This window comes from Anoplophora glabripennis, unplaced genomic scaffold (genome assembly GCF_000390285.2).
Source record: "Anoplophora glabripennis isolate ALB-LARVAE unplaced genomic scaffold, Agla_2.0 scaffold101, whole genome shotgun sequence".
NCBI lineage: Eukaryota > Metazoa > Arthropoda > Insecta > Coleoptera > Cerambycidae > Anoplophora > Anoplophora glabripennis.
Window position 1 is genome coordinate 403,700 of NW_019416426.1, and position 21,340 is coordinate 425,039.

Consider the following 21,340-nt stretch of genomic DNA (forward strand, 5'->3'; position numbering starts at 1 on the left):
AAAAAATCCATGGGCGTTAGATCGGGAGAACGTGCAGGCCAAGAGATAGGTGCCTCATTGCCGCGACCTATCCAACGATTCGGGTAATTTAAATTAAGCCACCGCCTAACTACTACAGTGCTGTGAGCAGGAGCCCCGTCGTGCATGTACCACATGGCCTGACGTACATTTAATGGTACTTCCTCCAGAAGTGGTTGCTCATTTAAGAACTGCAAATATTCAACAGCACCAAGTCGATGAGGTAAAACAAAATGGGCGACAAGCACATTTTCTACAATTCCTGCCCAAATGTTTAAACTAAAATTATGTTGAAATGTTGTCATAGATACTTCGTGAGGATTTTCATGAGCCCATGAATGAAGATTGTGCATATTGGTTAAACCATGTCTTTGAAAAGTTGCTTCATCTATGAAAAGTATCTTTGAGGCAAAATTCAAATTATTTCTTAGAATATTAAGATACGATTCGCAAAAAACAACTCGCTTATGCATGTCTGGTTCAAGTAGAGCTTGATCTGGCCGGTGNGTAACTTTACTTGCATAATGTAATTCTACCTACTGTTGCGTCAAAATAACCAATGATCTAGTGAGTAATTTTACAAAAATTTTTATGAGTGTATAAAAAGAACCATTTTTAAATAAAATGAGTTGTACGCAGGCCCCGCTAAATTTAGGCGAGCGGTTCACTTCTAAAAAGATGCTTCTAAATGAAGGTAACAGACTAAATTTTTAAAACAAAAACCTACAGCATGAAACTTTTTTATTTTATAGTGTATTTTTCTGATAATATACATATATTTTTTATATTTTTCGGCGTGGTCAGTCAATTGTTATAAACATAAAAGTTATAAAAAAAATTACTCGCCGAATGGCTTTGAAAACAGTTTTTTTTTTATTGTAAAATGGACCAATATAAGCACTTTTTGTTCTTTGACAAAAATTCAAAAAATGTTTCGTTTCCGAGATATTTAAAATTTAATGTGAAAAAGGGGCGAAATCGACAAATCTTCGGAATTTTTTTCTCAAAAACTACCGAACAGAGTTTAATTCTAAAAAAAGCATAATAATCGGCAGATCTTTTACTTTAAGATATATTTTTTTGGTATAGGTCAATTATTTTATTGAAGGTCTAAAGCGAGTTTTCAAAGCCATTCGGCGAGTAATTTTTTTCTTACAACTTTTTTGTTATAACAATTAACTGACCACGACGAAAAATATAAAAAAATATGTAAGTTATCAAAAAAATACACTTATAAAATAAAAAAGTTTCATGCTGTAGGTTTTTGTTTCAAAAATTTAGTCGGTTCATGCCTTTTTTTTAGGGGTGAACCGCTCGTCTAATTGTTTTCGTAATTTAGGGACATGGCACAAAGACAATTACGTAATACTTTATTTGTACAAAATTTATATTAAAACGCCTACATTTACATTATTTCAGTTTCAACCTGATCTAAAAGATGACTTTTAATTTAGAAATAACTAATATAAATAAATCCCAAATAAGGATCCATTATCCACCACCACTGTGTTCAAGAGTTATCTCTGTTTCATCTTGAATTAATTCGTTTCTTTGCCGCGTCGTACTTCTGCGCCAGATTTTAATTTCAACTCTTACAATTAAGATGTAAGTAAATAGGCGCCGAAAGAAATATGAACCTTCTGGAGTTGAAATTCTGAATATAAACGCAGTAATTTGTCGTCGGTGTTTGTTTTGAATAAGTGAAATTAGGAAATTTTATCTTACGGAAAGACGGAACAATGAATTAATTGGTTTAATAATCAACACGAAAATATTCTCGAAATTTCTATTTATACACAATTTATAATGGAATTGGGCTTTTCCGGTTACAAAATATCTGGACTTTAATAAACGGGCTTAAATTCTATATGAATGTAGATGCTTACGAAACCAACTTCGCATTCCGTTTTTTTCTCTGCTTTAGGATCTGCAAGTTTTAACGGCTGCGAGTGACTAATCAATAAATTTTGTAAGCGGCTTTTTTACTTACACTTAATGAAGAAGAATAAAACGGGATAGTAATTCAGAAGTTTGTCTAAGGCTTATGGAAGATAGGGACGATATGCAAAATTTGTAAATTTACTTTATTTATGTTTTCAAAAGAAAGGGGCATATTATCTAAAGCTATTATGATGTCCGCGGCAAAAGTGGAGACAGCTGCTGTACCTTAATTTAAAGTTTTAATGACTTTATGCTTCATTATCTTTATTTATATTCCCTCTTAAATTTAGAGACTATCGAAATATGCAGCGTATACAAATTTACTTTTTATTTAATTTTGACAGTATATATTTTGCAAAACTTATGAATTATTCATTACGAATTTCAAGAAATGCAATGGAAATATGCACAAGTTGTAGAGTTGTTTCAAAATCTTATGAGCTTTGACCTTGATATGCGCAGAAATATAATTCCGACCGTCGCCTAAATTATTCTACGTCCTAAAAACATTACATCCATTATTCACAGTCTATCTCGAGCTCTCGTAGCGTAAACAAGCCTTTGCTCCGAGTACAAATATAATAAAATGCCCTATTCTCTATTATTTTAATTTAAGCAATAAAAATGTATATAACGAACGTTCGCCAGTTGACTTTATTGATGCCCGACCTACGTAGTTCATTTCTGGTTGTAATGAGGCACGTGGTCTAATTGTGAGTCCATGTTTTCACAACGTGCTTATTAGAAGAATCATAATTCTTCGCGAACGGCGTGGTGTATCCACATATGGATACGACACGCCTTTCGCGCATTTCGCGGCTCATGATATTTTGAAACTACTCTACACAAATATCTGTTCCACAAATATTGAACAAAGAAGGATGTAGGCAAATATATTGTAACTGAAGGCATTGCTTTATTTTTGGAGAGAGAGATAAATAATACTTAAAGCTATACTAAACATACAGGGTGTTTTTGAATGGAGTAGCATAAATGATACCAGTGAATCTACATTTCAAAAGTACACGATCTGCAAAAAATCGCCTTAGTAAAATGTTCACCCCTGAAGAGATATGGGCCGTCAAAGTTTCCAAAAAAATTTTGAAAATTGGCTGTAATTTGAAAACCGAACGAGGTACAAATAACAAATTTTTTTCAGGTTGTTTACTAATACAGATGCGAGTTTTCAACTATTTTTCGAAAATTTTAACCCCTCGAAAGGGGTTGAAATAACCACCCCTCAAGCCATNAACACCCTGTATATTGCAACGAAATATTAATATTAAAAAAATAACAATATTGTTATTAAAGATAATATACTTTTAACATAATTATGAAATTGTACTCTTAGTAAACTGTATATCTATTTTTTTACTTTATTTTTAAACAGTTTTTTAGAAATTGAACTGTGCAGGCAACAAAAGAAATGAAGGTGATTTAAGTGTACTTCTACTAGTTTACTTGTACCACTATTAATTGCAGTGTGATTTAGATACTAATGTAGTGTAGTGCGTAGTGTAGATTTAGGTACTAGTAGTGTGCTTAGGTACTAATAGTAGTTTTTAGGTACTAGTAGTGTGTAGTGTAGATATATTAGTAGTAGTGTGTAGTGTAGATTTAGGTACTAGTATAGTGTGATTTAAATTTGATTTAGTATGTACTTCTAGTAGTGTACTTCTACTATATTCTAAGAAAATGTTAATATGGTCACAGGATGGTATTTTTGGGGGTCCATCATTTTATTGCTCCATAGGTATGACCTCTGATCTACATTTTTAATATAAATTTAATTTTAAGGTATTGTGTCTTGTAAAATTGAGTATTGGTATTGGAGAATGAAAAAGATGTATTGTCGCTATTGAATATACTGAAATACAGAGAGTTAATTTCGTTCTTATGTGGACGAACTATCCTACACATAAAAGTGTTCAGAAATTGCCTCAAATAAGAAATTTATTTATATTCTTAAAATGGCATCTTTAGAAAACATTTTAAGGACTATGTTCATATAAATATTTTTTCTTATTTTCAAATTCAGATATAATAGAGAAATTGTCAACCATCCTGTATTTCAGCATGTAAGGAGGAAGAAGATTGTTCTGAATTTATAGCACCTAACAAACAACAAAATTTCATAAAAGGCAAATATTTTTTAAAAACCATTGTATTAAAAATGTAAATTATATAGATAAAGTTATAATAGTTTCTTGTATAGGAAATATACCGTGAGCGGCAAAAGTATGGAATATATTTATTTAAAAATCAGTTCGTTATTTGAAAAATCGCTCGGACCTGTCGAATTTTATTTTTATATTCAGACACCATTATCTCGAAAACGGTTAAAGATAGGTATAGGTTACATAAAAATGTATCAGAATTCCATGGAGAATTGAATAAAAATACAAAAAAGTGGGTTTTCATTAAAAAAAGTTGGCTTTGTTTTCATAACTTTTTTTTGGGCCACCCTGTATAAATGAAAATTGCTTCAGAAAATGCGCAACTAAAAATATAATTTGACGGGTCCGAGCGATTTTTCAAATAACGAACATCTGATTTTTAAATAAATATATTTCATACTTTTGCCGCTTACGGTATTATATTCAAATAAAAAAAGAACCAAATAAGAAATTTCTAGCCCTAATTTCAAGAGTCAAGCCTACCGAACTACTCCAGACTTCAGGAGTTAAGCAGAGCTCTATCCTTGGACCTTTAATGGTTACAGTTTTTATTAATGTAATTTAAGTAACTTATAATTTATTAATTACTGTCCCTAATTTCTATACATTGCTTGTTATATGCTATTGACATGAAAATATTTTGTTATATAAATAATGAACTTGACGTACATAATTTGCAGCGAAATTTATATTTAATAAACTGGTGTAATGTTAATCAAGTATTATATTAAGAAATATTAATTATAAATTTGACTGGTTTGTTCTATAAACTTGGTTAAAGATTTAGAGGTATTGTTCTGTCCTAAATTTTCTTTTATACGAGAAGCGCACAGAAAATTAGGTATTTAGATAATGATCAAGTCTGGATTTCAAGAAATTGGTCGAAGCCGCTGATATCACATTGTTCGGTAGATGTGTTTCATAAAGGAGATGTTTAAACCGAAAGGGGAGTTTAGTAGCACGTCTTTGGACACCATATAATTACAGCAAACTCAAGATGCGGACGAATATATGTATCATAACTCCTGAGAACACTTACCGTGTTAAAATCCTGGAAAGATCTGCCAATTATCTAAATTAACTGATTGCATTTTCCTTCAATTTTGGGGGAACTGCGATGGTAATGTCAACGTCGTTATCCTGTGACGCAGTATTTAAGTTATGGTCTTCAATTGCATTGTCATTCTCATTTGGGTTTGACTTTGAACACAGAATTTAGAATAATTACGAGGTAGTAACCATTCCAAGCACCAACAATTAATGAGAACAAATTCATTTTGTAAAATAAAGTTATGAGAATGGCTTCAAATCATAAGCACTGGACCCTGGAGTGCATCACTTAAAACATCTCGTTTCTTAGAACGACAGTCACCAACTCACACTGTAAATTACCTGTTACTAAGAAAGGATTCCATCCATGATAGCAATTTTCCATGTACTTATCAAAGGTATGCGAGGTATTCCAAGTAAATTATTCAGGAGTTCACCAGAATCAATATATGATGTCCATACGTTTAGAGCTTAAAGCAAATTGGACACTGCAGACTTCCCCTGTTGTTTAACAAAAATATGACATCATTACAAATAATTCGTTCCATTAACTTCCAAGGAACAGATGTTAGAAGAATGGGTCTTTAGTCACTGCTAATTTTCATCGTCATTTTCTGTAAATGAGTGTAGCAGACGAGATCTTCCAGTTATTAGGTAATATTCCATAATCCACAGATTTGGACATTAGACTTAAAGGTGTGGACAGACTATTTGCACATCTGGACAAATATAGTGGGCTAACTTGATCTCTATCAGGTGATGAGTTCGTACGCAGTTTAACCAAATAGATCTGAACGATTTCAGGAGTTACTGCACCTGGGTCAACAGTATGCGGTTAAAAAACTCATCAAAGGTTTCCGCAGTTTCTCAATTATCGCTAGAGATGCGCCCGTGTCCATTTTTTATTAAAGATGTAGAGAAAGAATAGTCCTTTTGACAGACGGGACCGTGTATAAAATGCTTTTGGAACTCTATCAACCAACTGATTTTGACAATTGTATCTAGCATACCTCAAGAGATCAGAAACTCTTTTAGAGAACGTTGATAAGTGTCATTTTTCTCAAGACACATGTCACTGATCTAGTTGTTCCTACAAAATTTGTTAATTCTTGCTTTTCTGTTCTTGTATTGCATTCATTGCTATACACGAGAACGTGAGAAGTACGACAATCAAGTGAAAATCATCTAATTTATAAGTAACTGTATATTAATATCTTAAATTTTAACCTCTTTGTTTATTTGATATATTGTGTTTTTATGTAGGTTCCAGCAATAGACATTTTGCTTTTACTGTAAAGAGTGTAACTATGACCACGTGTTAGCGTAGGTTATATTTTTTGATTAGCAGCTTTAGTGCTAATTGCTGTTAATTTTTTTTGATAATTGGTTAGCATTTTTGCATTCCCAAAGGAATATGGTAGATTCTTTTTTAATAGATTAGAAAATCTTTCTGTTTATATTTTTTGTGTTTTAGCTTTCGGTGGGAAACCTGAAAACCATTTTATTATTCTGGTGAGGTGTAGTTGACAGAGTAAATCTTTGGGCTCTTAGTAAATTATATTGGGTGTTGTTTAAAAATGGTTTCTTTGTAGCTGGTAATGGAGTGAAGAATATAAGTTGCAGCTTGCTTTTTATGTAAATTTGAATGCAGCTTACTTACTCATTTCCTCTTGTCGTCAATTAGAATTTCACCAGACTAATAGTGGTTTATTTGTAGCTAAAATTTTGTAGTCTTTGCAGTATTTTGTCGATCGGACAAGCCTATTTAAATTTAGAACTGTTCAATTTTCTTTTTAGTATTGCTTTTTCGAAGACACAGTTACTTTACAATTATTTCATATACTTTATGAGCTTAGTAAACCATACCTCTCATTTTTTCGAAGTACTTTCGTTTTCTTTTGATATATCGCTAAAAATTTTGTTAACAGTCATTTTATAATGTATTGAATCTTATGGTAGTCAATATTTCTTTTTTCTTTACATAGTTAATCAGAATTTTTATTGCAACCCTTTTGGACTTTTATCATTTAATTACTTTTCACTTTATTGTAAATATAATTGTTTGATTAATTCAGTAATTTAATCATTAAGTTCGTCGGAGGTTCGTCATAGACGTTGCCAGCCAATCCAACTTGTACTAGGACAGAGGCTCACCTCGAACATCACCACATCAGCTGGAAACTTGTTGAAGTTACAATAAGCTTGTCCATATAGCACACAGCCACCTAGTCCTCGGTCAATTGTTGTAAAGATCAGTTGAAAGTTACAGACTTTATATTAATTTTGTTCCAACTTAAAAGTACCTAACTGTGTAAATATTAGTTCAACTGTCATTGTAGATACATTATTGATTCTGATTGTTGTATAAATTAACTTTTAGCTATTGTATTAAAATGTTAATTTTTATTTGATCCTCGTTTATTTGACTGTCCTGAATTCTCAACATTCTGATTGATATCCACGGAATAAATTTCTATATCATAGCCTAGATATAGTGGCGCCCTTAATACAATCTAAAGTTACACTGCTGACTTCCGGAGCTACATTTATCTGCTTGGTCTTGCCAATTCAACGTAAAAGTGTTGCAATTTGTAGATTAGTCTAAATCGCCTTATTTTGATTCAGAAGTGTGTGGTCGCTTCCAGGACACCCTGTGTAATTTTCACGTCCATTTAAAACAATGGTGGTTGTTTTCAATACAGATAGCGAACATAGCCAGTGTAACGCATAACACTACCTTTCACCAGCATTATTCAAACTCTTTTATTACAGCTTGTCACTCATGTTAGTCTGGGGTTACAAAACGTGTCCCTGAAAGCTTTTCTTTTTCAGTAAAAAAATTCCACCCCTGAAAATAAATTCGGTGCACAATTCTCCTTTTCAAAGCATAAAATCCGACTCACTATCCAGGCAGCCGCGTAAAGAATAGACCGGCAATGCTAGTGATTGATCGTGTTTATTTGCGCTGAAAGGTATTGTATATCTCTGGTCGGTGCGATAACGACAGACGTTAAGGTGAAAGAACTTATAATTTTGTACGGGAAGGGTTTCCTGGAAATATTTCAGCCATGTTGGTGGCGAAGGTGTGTGTACGTCAGAGGTAGAACTCTCGAGGGGTAGGGAATATTTCACTCGAGGGACATCGCCTGAAAGTAGAATTGGGGGAATATTTATTTTTTAACCTATAGAGAACAATTTATTTTAAGTATAGACATAGCTGACATTGATAGCTGAATATTTAGAACTGAGTAAAGAAATATCAATAAATACATCGAAAATGTTAGTATGTAAACTATACCTGAAAATACTCAAGTAAAGAACCGCTACAAGATCAAATGTTCACAGAATTTTGATCTTTACTAAGAAAAGATGTAGAGCCCAATACAATATCTCTCATCGCTGTCAAGAATAATATAATAAAAGCGGACAACAAAGATAGAAATACTTGTTTAATTTTGCTTAAAAGGATTTAGATATTTTGGATGACAATATGCATTTTATTTAAAAAATTGAATACTTTGGCGTTGTCAATGTGTTCTGTTTATTCTTTAAAAATTATTTGAGTAATCAAAGGGCTTTTTTGTTCAAATCAATACTAGGATTTTCAAATCATAACAGGGGTTCCGCAAGAAAGTGTTTTAGGTCCTATATTATATGTGTTTTATAACAGTTGTGACATGGCTATCTGTCTGTTAAGACTTCCTACGAACTAATACAGCTTGACGTATTTCTTGATACAATTTCTTTTATACTATTTCCTAGTTTTTGATTATTATATCCTAATAATAAACTCTAATAAACCCTCTTATTTCCCATTCACTTTGTCACATAGTAAGCAAGACAGCTCGAATTGGTCAGGGAGTTAAGCAAAGTGCAGCTTCCTACTTTCGCATTGTTTAGCTCTTATAGTCCAATTAAGTGTGTCCTTAAATCGCAATTTTTGTCGACTTGTCTGAATTTTTGATATGTTAGTTCGAGATATACAGGGTGTTAGTAACTAAGTGCGACAAATTTCAGGGGGTGATTCTACATGAGAAAATAATGACAGTTTGCTTATAAACGTATGTCCGCAAATGATTCTAGGGTAGGTAATACATGAAAAATTAAGACGAAAAATCTTAATAAACATAGGTTCGCAAATGCCTCCTTAACGAGATACAGGGCGTCAAAGTTTCTGTAAAATTAGACGCTGTCTGCAATAATTCCAAAATGCCTGAACATTTCTATTTCAAATTTGCTATGCGTAGTTAGCACCTTAAGACCAATGTTTGATGTACTGCTCAAAATTTTATGAGCAGCAGAGTCGTAGAGACGTGGTCAACGTAACCCTTTCTGAAAAATATTTTCTACGCCACTGCTAATTTTGTCAAACGGGCACTATTTTCATGTAAAGTGTTCAATTGTCTATCGAATTGGTCTCTTGCAAAATTTTGATTAAAGCAACCATTTTTAAGAGAAACACCTNAGTGGCGTAGAAAATATTTTTAAAAAAGGGTCACGTTGACCCCGTCTCTACGACACTGCTGCTCATAAAATTTTGGGCAGTACACCAAACATTGGTCTTAAGGTGCTAACTACGCATAGCAAATTTGAAATAGAAATGTTCAGGCATTTTGGAATTATTGCAGACAACGTTTAATTTTACAGAAACTTTGACGCCCTGTATCTCGTTAAGGAGGCATTTGCGACCCTATGTTTATTAAGACTTTTCGTCTTAATTTTTCATGTATTACCTATCCTAAAAGTCTGTCAGCGGTTTTTTGAATGACCCTGTATACCTCAAACTAACTTACAGGGTCGGAAAGTCCCCCACGTGATAAAGAAAGTCATAGAAATCCGTCCGATAGAGAAAGATGGCTATAATGAAGGCGTCTAATAGTCACCGCCCATTTCGCCCTTCTACAAATAAGATCCACTTCTTATTCAAAAATTCAGGCAAGTTGACCAAACTGTGATTATAAGGCCCATTTAATTGGACTATTTTTTAGAGAATAGATAGCTCACTGTAAAAATGAACGAAAAATGCAGTACCGAACTGCTCAGTTTGATATGGCATAGCATAACTTTTGGTGTATGGCTGGCTTTATTTACATTAAACGGTCATGTCCGTGAAACCTGCCGTTGATGTTTTACATAATTCGGGATAGGTGCACTTGTCAGTAGAGTAAATAAGATTTTCCGTGTTGATTTTAGACGTGTTCGTATTTTTCGAGCATGAGAACGTGATGTGTTGAAATATTACTATGAAAAGGGCAAAAAAGTGTTCGCGTGACAACGGCAATAATTATAGTGATACTGTGAGGGCTAATTAAATATTTTTAAAGAAATATGGAATGCGGTGCGGATTGCCAGAATTACTGAATAATTCATGTTTTATGTACTTATATGCGTAATATAATATTAATGAGACGTACTCATGCTATTCCAAGAAATGTAGAAGGTACATATTTAGATTTCTTGTATAAGCACTTTATTTATTAATTAATACTAATAGTCGAGTTGGTAGAGGTTTGGCCTGTGTCAAACTTTGATAACCCGGAAATAACTACACAGGCCTACTTTAAATCATGAATACAATAACAGACTAATTTGCTGACAAAGTATTTTATCAGGAAAAAAGTTATTAACAATTTAATAGTGAAAAAATTTTTTTTACTAGTTTTCTTTAAATAACTCAGCGGGATGACTTTGTACGAAAAATGCTTTGGACATGATTTTGTTCGTAATAAAAATTGCTACAAAATGGCGGTGGTCCGATTACGAAATTTGCAATAACAAAGCCGCGAGATTGAAAAAACGGTATAAAACGTCCATTTTTTAAAGTTGCTGTAAAAATGTCAATTATAAACAAAAAGTGATAAAACTTTCGAAAACTATAGTTCAATATATATACAATAATGACGCTAAAGCCGAAAATCAGGAGAGCAAAACTTTTTGTTCTATAAGGTGTTATACATTCATCGGCATCTGAAACTCGAAACTTTGCCAAATTTGTTCGAAGCTTTGCTGACACTTGAAATTTGGTACACACATAGTGTAAATATGCAGAAACCAAAAGCAATTTGCAAAATTCAAGTATCTTCATTTTTGCAGTTTTGGTAAGGTTTTATACGTCACCCTAGTTTTATACGTCACCGTTTTTTTAATTTTTGGACGTATATTTATGTATATTTATAAAATATTCCATTACGGTAGATTAGCCAGCATAATTACCTACAATTTAAAAAAATATATATTTTCATCGTTTAGATCCTAAGCTACTTAACATTTTGCGCCTGTTAGCCGTAGTCGTACATTATTCAACATATTAACATAAAACAAAATCGTACGTGTGGGGTAAACCTTTAACTTTAAGTAAACAATTGTTTAAATTTACTGTTGCATATTTCTAATAGTATACAAGCGCCGAAGAGCGGAGCTCGCGCTCGAAAATGAAAAGTTAAAGGTTTACCCCACACGTACGATTTTGTTTTATGTTAATATGTTGAATAATGTACGACTACGGCTAACAGGCGCAAAATGTTAAGTAGCTTAGGATCTAAACGATGAAAATATATATTTTTTTAAATTGTAGGTAATTATGCTGGCTAATCTACCGTAATGGAATATTTTATAAATATACATAAATATACGTCCAAAAATTAAAAAAACGGTGACGTATAAAACTAGGGTGACGTATAAAACCTTACCAAAACTGCAAAAATGAAGATACTTGAATTTTGCAAATTGCTTTTGGTTTCTGCATATTTACACTATGTGTGTACCAAATTTCAAGTGTCAGCAAAGCTTCGAACAAATTTGGCAAAGTTTCGAGTTTCAGATGCCGATGAATGTATAACACCTTATAGAACAAAAAGTTTTGCTCTCCTGATTTTCGGCTTTAGCGTCATTATTGTATATATATTGAACTATAGTTTTCGAAAGTTTTATCACTTTTTGTTTATAATTGACATTTTTACAGCAACTTAAAAAAATTGACGTTTTATACCGTATTTTCAATCTCACGGCTTTGTTATTGCAAATTTCGTAATCGGACCACCGCCATTTTGTAGCTATTTTTATTACGAACAAAATCATGTCCTAAGCATTTTTTTGTACAAAGTCATCCCGCTGAGTTATTTAAAGAAAATTACTAAAAAAAAATTTTTCACGATTAAATTGTTATTAACTTTTTTCCTGATAAAATACTTTGTCAGCAAATTAGCCTGTTATTGTACTCATCATTTAAAATATTCCTGTGAAGTTATTTCCGAGTTATCAAGAAAATGTCACCAACAGTAACTTTTTGGCCTCTGGGCGACTGGACTATAAGTATATAGTTTGTTAATAACGTGCTAATATTTAAGGAGGTTATTGTGGGTCCATTTTAAGAAAAAAATTTCAAATGAACATATTATGACTTAAAAGTCTTAACTTTTGAACTACATGGTGCTAAAGTTTTATGAAAAAACATTTTTTTATGATAACTTTGGTATTACCCTAGATATTTTTTTCAAATTTGGTACACGCCTTCTATTCATCGAGATGCATTTTCTGATGAACAAACAATTTTATTATTTTTGCCAGTGGCGTCTGTACAGGTTTTGGATCGAATATTTTTTTAAAGAAAAATATGTTACGTCACTGCTTTTTCTTAAACTAAAAATCATTTTCGAAATCCTCATTCCTTTCTGAGCATTTGTGGTGTCTGAAATTTTTTTCGTTTGACGTACGGTTTTCGCATAAAATTCATTCATTTGCGTCTTATTGTACCACTTACGGGGGAAAAAAAAAAGATTTATGTAACTTTGAACAATGATTTATTTAAGATAACTTTTAAATGTTGAAATTATGAAATTACAGTAATCTACATACATTTTGGAATGATAAAAGAAAATTACCCTGAACGCACAAAAAAATAAATTATATCAGATGTTGGAATTGTCCACCTCCTCCATTGAGCTCCGGGGACCTAGGTGGCCATGACTGTGGTCCATCGCGACAGCGATTATTGCAATTTTGGTTTAAGTATTCGCGCCCCAGAGCACTGAAGTGCGCTGGTGCTCCGTCGTGCATAAACCATAGTCGATTTCTTACTAAAATGGAAACAACTTCCATCAAACCTGGCAATTCTTGTTCGAGAAAATACGGGTAGTTATGTCCATTTAACCTCTCATGAAGAAATAGGGTCCAAAGCAGTAGCGTAACATATTTTTCTTCAAAAATATTCAATAGAAAACCTGTGCAGACGCCACTGGCAAAAATAATAAAATTGTTTGTACATCAGAAAATGCATCTCGATGAATAGAAGGCGTGTACTAAATTTGAAAAAATATCTAGGGTAGGTAATACCAAAGTTATCATAAAAAAATGTTTTTTCATAAAACTTTAGCACCCTGTAGTTCAAAAGTTAAGACTTTTAGGACATATGTTCATATGAAGTTTTTTTCTTAAAATGGACCCAATAATAACCTCCTTAAATATTAGCACGCTATTAAGAAACGTCCTGTATATTNCACGGCTTTGTTATTGCAAATTTCGTAATCGGACCACCGCCATTTTGTAGCTATTTTTATTACGAACAAAATCATGTCCTAAGCATTTTTTTGTACAAAGTAATCCCGCTGAGTTATTTAAAGAAAACTACTAAAAAAAATTTTTTTCACGATTAAATTGTTAATAACTTTTTTCCTGATAAAATACTTTGTCAGCAAATTAGCCTCTTATTGTACTCATCATTTAAAATATTCCTGTGTAGTTATTTCCTCTGGGCGACTGGACTATAAGTATATAGTTTCTTAATAACGTGCTAATATTTAAGGAGGTTATTGTTGGGTCCATTTTAAGAAAAAAATTTCATATGAACATATGTCCTAAAAGTCTTAACTTTTGAACTACAGGGTGTAAAAGTTTTATGAAAAAACATTTTTTTATGACAACTTTGGTATTACCCTAGATATTTTTTTTCAAATTTGGTACACGCCTTCTTTTCATTGAGATGCATTTTCTGATGAACAAACAATTTTTTTATTTTTGCCAGTGGCGTCTGTACAGGTTTGGTATCGAATATTTTTGAAGAAAAATATGTTACGGCACTGCTTTTTCTTAAAGTAAAAAATCATTTTCGATATCCTCATTCCTTTCTGAGCATTTGTGGTGTCTTGAATTTTTTTCGTTTGACGTACGGTTTTCGCATAAAAAAATAAAATTCATTCATTTGCGTCTTATTGGACCACTTACGAGAAAATACAAAGATTTATGTAACTTTGAACAATGATTTATTTAAGATGACTTTTAAATGTTGAAATTATGAAATTACAGTAATCTACATGCATTTTGGAATGATAAAAGAAAATTACACACAAAAAAATAAATTATATCAGATGTTGGAAATGTCCACCTCCTCCATTGTGCTCCGGGGACCTAGGTGGCCATGACTGTGGTCCATCGCGACCTATCCAGCGATTATTGCAATTTTGGTTTAAATATTCGCGCCCCAGAGCACTGAAGTGCTGGTGCTCCGTCGTGCATAAACCATAGTTGATTTCTTACTAAAATGGAAACAACTTCCATCAAACCTGGCAATTCTTGTTCGAGAAAATACGGGTAATTATGTCCATTTAACCTCTCATAAAGAAAATAGGGTCCAAAGCAGTAGAGTAACATATTTTTCTTCAAAAATATTCAATAGAAAACCTGTGCAGACGCCACTGGCAAAAATAATAAAATAGTTTGTACATCAGAAAATGCATCTCGATGAATAGAAGGCGTGTACAAAATTTGAAAAAATATCTAGGGTAATACCAAAGTTATCATAAAAAAATTGTTTTCATAAAACTTTAGCAACCTGTAGTTCAAAAATTAAGACTTTTAGGACATATGTTCATATGAAGTTTTTTTCTTAAAATGGACCCAATAATAACCTCCTTAAATATTAGCACGCTATTAAGAAACGTCCTGTATATTTCAATAATTTCCATATAAAAACTCCAGATATTGATTACATTCAGAAACATAGTGTTGAAAATTAAATATAATAATTTTACGGCAGTAAATTTGAATAAATGGTTGAATCGGAATGCAACTATCTCAAAGTTAATAGTATTTGCACAGCTTTGGGCTGTGGATTACCAGTGTTTGTTTCCCCATTGACTGAATACAAAGAAATTAAGTTTATTTTACATTTCGGATGGAATGAGTCAATACTCTTTGTTAAAGCATCGTGGATTTAAATTTATTTTAATTATTAACTTCGTTAATTCCGGAGACAGGATTTCTGTAAATATTAAATAAAATCGTCAAATAAAAATTCACTAAATCTGAATTTAATCATTAATTTGGTTTTAATCGCTACTGAATTCGTCAAAATTATTTGAACACGTTAATGAAAATTCCCCCCGGATTTATTTTTAACAAGTTTGTGTTTAATGTGTACCAAATTTCCTATAAATAATTTCCCGTTACGTACATTCCAATCAACTGCAAAGTGATTTTTTTCAAACGAAGCCAGCTTGCAGCTGACCATAATTCAGTTGATCCAAATTACATTCCTAGTGTCAAGCTAGTTGAAAATTACGTGTACCTCGAGTTTACAGTAAAGCGTGCCGTTCCCGGCATGCTAGATGTAACTTAATGAACATTTATTAGTGAAGCTACAGGAGCTAGGATTTTAATTGTGACTAAAGGTGTATCTACTCTTTACGTTGCGAAATTAAATTGCAAACGAAAAAATAAAAGTAAAAATAGTTTTAGCAAAGGTAAGAGAAAAAATTAATCATAATCTTTATTTTTGTCTAGTACAGCAAATTAACTATAAAGTAAATCGAGCTACTTTTCATGTATCTTTTTAATTTCCAAATGATATGATGGTTATTACAAGCGAGTTTGTCTAAAGGTGATTTTTTTAAGGACACGTGTATAAATGATTACAACATTTTGGGAGGTAAGTAGGTATATCTACTTGCATGTCACGTACAAAGTTTGCAGTTAAAAAAAAGGTACGAAAAGAATTGATAGGTTATAACCCATATGACTATTTGTTTTTGAAACATAGAGCATCGAAAACGACTTTTTTTAATCAAATTCCAGCCATATTGCTTTCAAAAACAATGTATTGTGTTGAAATATGGTTCAATATTAATTTTCTGAGGTTGTTAGAAACGTCAGTATTATTAGTTTTAAATTATCTTGTAGAGGTCACTTGCTACTATTGAGATTAGGTTTCCTACTTCAAGAGAAATGCAATTGATTGAAAAAAGACAATCAATACTTATTCGTGCTGGTTTCTCGGGCCATTAAAAATTTTTAATATAAATGTACGTCCTAAAATAACCCACTTCTCATAGTGTTGAACCAATTTTTACAATTTATTTATTATCTTTCAATTCTGAAAAAACTTCAAATATCAATGAAAAAACTGCATCTGTAGATTTTTCTACCTGTGGACTAAAAAATGTACTAATTTTTCACGATTTTCTGCTTACATCAAATTTGAAATAGTCAATTCTCAGAAGCCACTAGGTATATTACTCTGAAATTTTGTGTTCTTTATATGTGGGAACTTTTTATATAATTTTTTTAATGTTTTCGTAACTCGAAAAATTCAGCGAGAGTTTAGGCCAATAAAATATCGGCTTGAGCCTCTGTTCACACCTAGGATATAAATGCCGAATGATTATAATACGTTTGGCAAAGAAAACCGATATTACAAAAAGGTAAGAACATGAAAGGCCCCAAGGCTGAACCAGCCTGAAGCATCAGCTGCCGCACAGGATGCCTTAGATCCACATACAATAAATTTCGAAGACACCGAGGTACTTGTGAGAAGGACAGGACAACCTGGTCAGATGAAAATTTAACAATATCCAAATAATACGAATCCTGATGAAGACTTTCAGAGAAGCAGGTTACCTCTGTTTTCTAAGGGACAAGTAACGGCGTGAGAGGAGAATGCGTGATAATCACTACAAAAGTACAGGCAACGGCACTGGCGATAGCGGAGATGAACATGACACCACACCCACCATCCTACTGCGCGCGGTACAGGGAATGTATGCCACGCCCTCTACTCTGCTCTACTAGAGGCGCCAGCAGCGATACCGGCAACTTCGGGAACGCAAGGGGAACCTGCCATTGTACTCCCACCACTATACTGCGCAGGCCTAAATGCGCGCTCAACGTCACTGATTAGAACTACGGTGACGAAGGTATTACAGGGTCACGACAGTGAAGGACGGCGAAACATTTGGAAACATTAAATGCAACCAGTTACCCAAACAACGTTTCAGAAGATCATCATTGTTTAAGGAGCGGTTCCGTCCGTCTACGCGTCAGAATCAACAACAAGAACCCATATCAACATCAGAGCGGGCTTAGGGTTCTGATAGCAGTAGCAGTTCTCCCCCCACAGAGAATAGGCCGAGAATAACAAGGGCAAGTTAGAGATTCCTAGGTACGCCAGTCAATATAGGTTTTTTCTGTGAAAAAAATTCTAACAGCATACTACCTGTGCCATCGTTTAAAAGACAGTCAGTCCTTAGATATAATCTGATGTGTTTTTAACTTGCAGCTCTCATTAATTAATTTGTTATTAACATTTTAGTGCAAAAACGCGTTTTTTTAGTTTTCTGCTTATAAAACTAAAACTACTAAAGCAATCTCTATACCGTAAATGGAAAAGTTGTAGGAAATTAAATTTTGAAGAAAATGAGAGGTCGATTGATTAGAACCGGAGATAATCTAGAAAAACCGGAAAATTCGTCAATTTAAAAAAAATCATAACTGCCGGGCGTCTACTTGCGTTAAAAGGGTTCGATTTTAATTCTAATATCGGTTTTCAAAACTAGAAGTAAAATACTATAAAACGTATATTTCAAGTTTTCGTTAAAATGCAGCGAACTAGATGAAACATGCACTTGAACATCGGGGTAAACGGTCGAGCGCGGATCATTCAATTCAATTCGGATCACGCAAGCAGACTCGGCAAAAAATGCATAAAAAATTTGAAATTGCAATTCCGCTAAAACTAATCTACAGCATCTACCTTTTGCACACTTAAGGTTGATATAATTATAATAATCTTCATAAATGACAAAGTTATGAATTTTTTAATTAAATACCGAATTTTTCGGTTTTTCCTGATTTTCTCCGGTTCTAATCAACCAATCGGATCGCTCGACCTCTCATTTTCTTCGAAATTTAATTTCCTACAACTTTTCTATTTACGGAATTGAGATTGCTCTAGCAGTTTTGGTTTTATAAGCAAGAAACTAAAAAAAATGAATTTTTTGCACTAAAATGTTAATAACAAATTATCGTATAACAATTCGAAAACCATGATACTATAAAAATGGATTTTTATTTGTGTTTATGTTGCGAAGATTTTTTCCATATCTTCAATAATGACATGACAAAAAATGATCACATTTCTGCAAAATTGTCAAACCTTTTGTTCAAAAAATATTAAAATAAAAAATATAAAAAAATATTAATTAATTTAATTAATTAATTTAAATTTTAATGTAAGAGGAACATTGTGAAAGAAAGGTATATTTTTGACATGACATAAGATGTATTTTTTTTAAATTTTATCGCTTCTCAGTCTTTGAGATAAACGCAATTAAACTGAAAGCTCAATAACTGAGCCCGATAGTAGTACTAGAATTAACTCATAATAATACTTAAATAAACAGCCTTGTGGTACTAAAATGCAGCATTATAATGTACATTATATACAGGGTGTTTTCACTTTAAATTTGGAAAATGCAGGAATGTATTCCATATCAAAAATTAAGTGTAGTTTGCTTTATAAAATTTTTTTATGAAAGCCTTTGTTTTGGAGATACAGGGCGTTGAAATTTAAAAAAAATGAATGAAAAAAAAATACGACATTTAGTTTTTCGAAGAATGTAAAGTAAATTTAAATACTACCATACAAAAGCAATCTAAAAGGTCTCTTGGTATTTTTCGCGTTCATGAGATTCTTGGACTATTAAGATTCCAATGCATGATAACATGGCACGGTAGTGCTGAATGAGAAAAAGAGATATTTTTCTTTGAATTCAAATACTGCATTAAAATTTATAGCAACTTTTTTGTTTCGCAGCAAGCAAAGAACTTGTAAATATTTTCATTACTTTCCTCTACTCGATGTCGTAATTTTTTTTTTTTTTCATGCATTGAAATCTTAATAGTCCAAGAATCTCATGAATTATCGAAAAATATCAAGAGACCTTTTAGATTGCTTTTGTATGGTAGTATTTAAATTTACTTTACATTCTTCGAAAAACTCAATGGCGTACTTTTTTTTTGAAAAAGGGGCCACGCATCTCCCCTTTGCACGCCACTGGCTAATGCGATAGGACTAATATTCTGTCAATTATGAGAACCCCCAATACGCATAATGTGTACCAAGTTTAAATCAAATCTACTCGTGGATAGCCGAGATATGTCAAAAAGTGTTTACTTTTTTTTAAGCTTCAACGCCCTGTATCTCCAAAACAAAGGCTTTCATAAAAAAAAATTATAGAGCAAACTACACTTAATTTTTGATAGGGACATTCCTGCATTTTCCAAATTTAAAGTGAAAACACCCTGTATACCAGCAGATACATTAACTATTACGCATCATGTATACACATTAACTTACAAAACAATATCTCATGTCTCTAATCAGTTTATTCACAGACGACACAAGTCCTCAAGGCGTTAACGCGAAGCTTAAACAAAGTCAAACAAAAGCAGTAAATCTTACATGGCACTGCTGGCCCTCCTGTGGAAAAGCTTGAAAGCGCTCACGTCCCTCGGAGGCTTGCTCCTGAAGCTCGTCACACACACGCTCTTCGACCGATCCCGGTCTCTGGCCGTGTTATTTTCAGTGGCACGCTCGCCACGGAGTCGCTGCACCAGGCGCATATCCAGACACAACATCACTTACTGTTGACACCACAGAGTCCGCGTCTGAGACGTCTCAGGCCAATTTCACTAAACTTTTTAATGTTGAGAAGCTTATCGTCGTAGTATTGGAAATATAATTGGTAGATTACCTGGGTATCGTGTGGAATAACAATTCTGATATCTAGGAACATTCAAAGTATTGACAAATTTTATTAAAACTCTTCCCAAGTCTCTATATTAGGAGAGTTACTACAAAATTTATATTCTTTAACATTCCTTGGTAACAATTTTCTTAACGATGAAACCAACATCAAAATATTATATATATTAATTTCTTTTACTGCATTCTTTTTTAAATTGAACTAATTAAAAATTTTGTAGCAGCAATTTACAGGGTGGGCCACCAGTAACGCCTCGGTCGCTAGTGACCAATTCGTCGTTGAAAATCCGTGTCATACAAATTTTGGTGAAACTGGATGTGGAAGGGATGGTACTTATGTTTTTTAAGAATCCTCCTCACACTGGTTCGGCTTATATCAGCTTCCCTGGCAATTTTTCTGGTGCTAGTATTAGGATTTTCAACTACCAATCCTAACACCATGAACTCATTTTCTTCGTTGTCGGTTACCCGTTTTGGTTTCCTCTGCTTGTTGTAGGCAGTACCACCTGTTGCTCTAAATCTCGCTAGCAATCTTTCAAACACCTTTTTGTTTGGATGTATTCGATCAGGATATTTCTGTGCATATACTCTGGAAGCTAGAAAACAGTTCTCGTAGCATTCGCCAATAGCACTCATCATATCTACTCTTTCTGTAGTAGAATAAACCTTCATGTTAACAATAACTAATACTACCCTAACATAGAACAAAATATTTCCACAAGACTCGAGATAAACGTTTTATGATTAGTGTAACTAAAATGTCAAACATGGCACAAGCCACCTTAACAAATTTTGTTCATTACCAGGAAATTCGATAAAAAACGAAACAGCACAAATATCTCCAATACCGTTAGAGATAGGTATAGGGAACCTATACACAGTTTGAAAGAGTTTTAAATTTCCTAACTCCCAAAGTAAAAATATACTGGGTGTTCCATTTAAAATAACCAAGTTATTGCTGTTTAAAGTTGAAGAAGTATTCAGCAGTTTTTTGAACACCTTGTATAATACTAAGTGACGACAAATATAACAATTTATAACTTCAAGGATCTAAAATAGACCCTCCAAAGCTGCTTCCTTAAAATAATTTTTTTATTGCTAATATTAAATTTCTACGCTA

At 32.9% G+C, this 21,340-nt stretch overlaps 1 protein-coding gene across 1 annotated transcript in view; it reads right to left on the bottom strand.

The window, feature by feature from the left end:
- Positions 1-20,093, bottom strand: part of LOC108904300 (GTPase-activating Rap/Ran-GAP domain-like protein 3) — a 150,395-nt gene extending 130,302 nt beyond the window's left edge. The window contains exon 1 of the mRNA XM_023454520.1: positions 19,918-20,093. Within this exon, the coding sequence (XP_023310288.1) occupies positions 19,918-20,093 (176 nt within the window). The remainder of the gene's footprint in view (positions 1-19,917) is intronic.
- Positions 20,094-21,340: the final 1,247 nt, after the last annotated feature.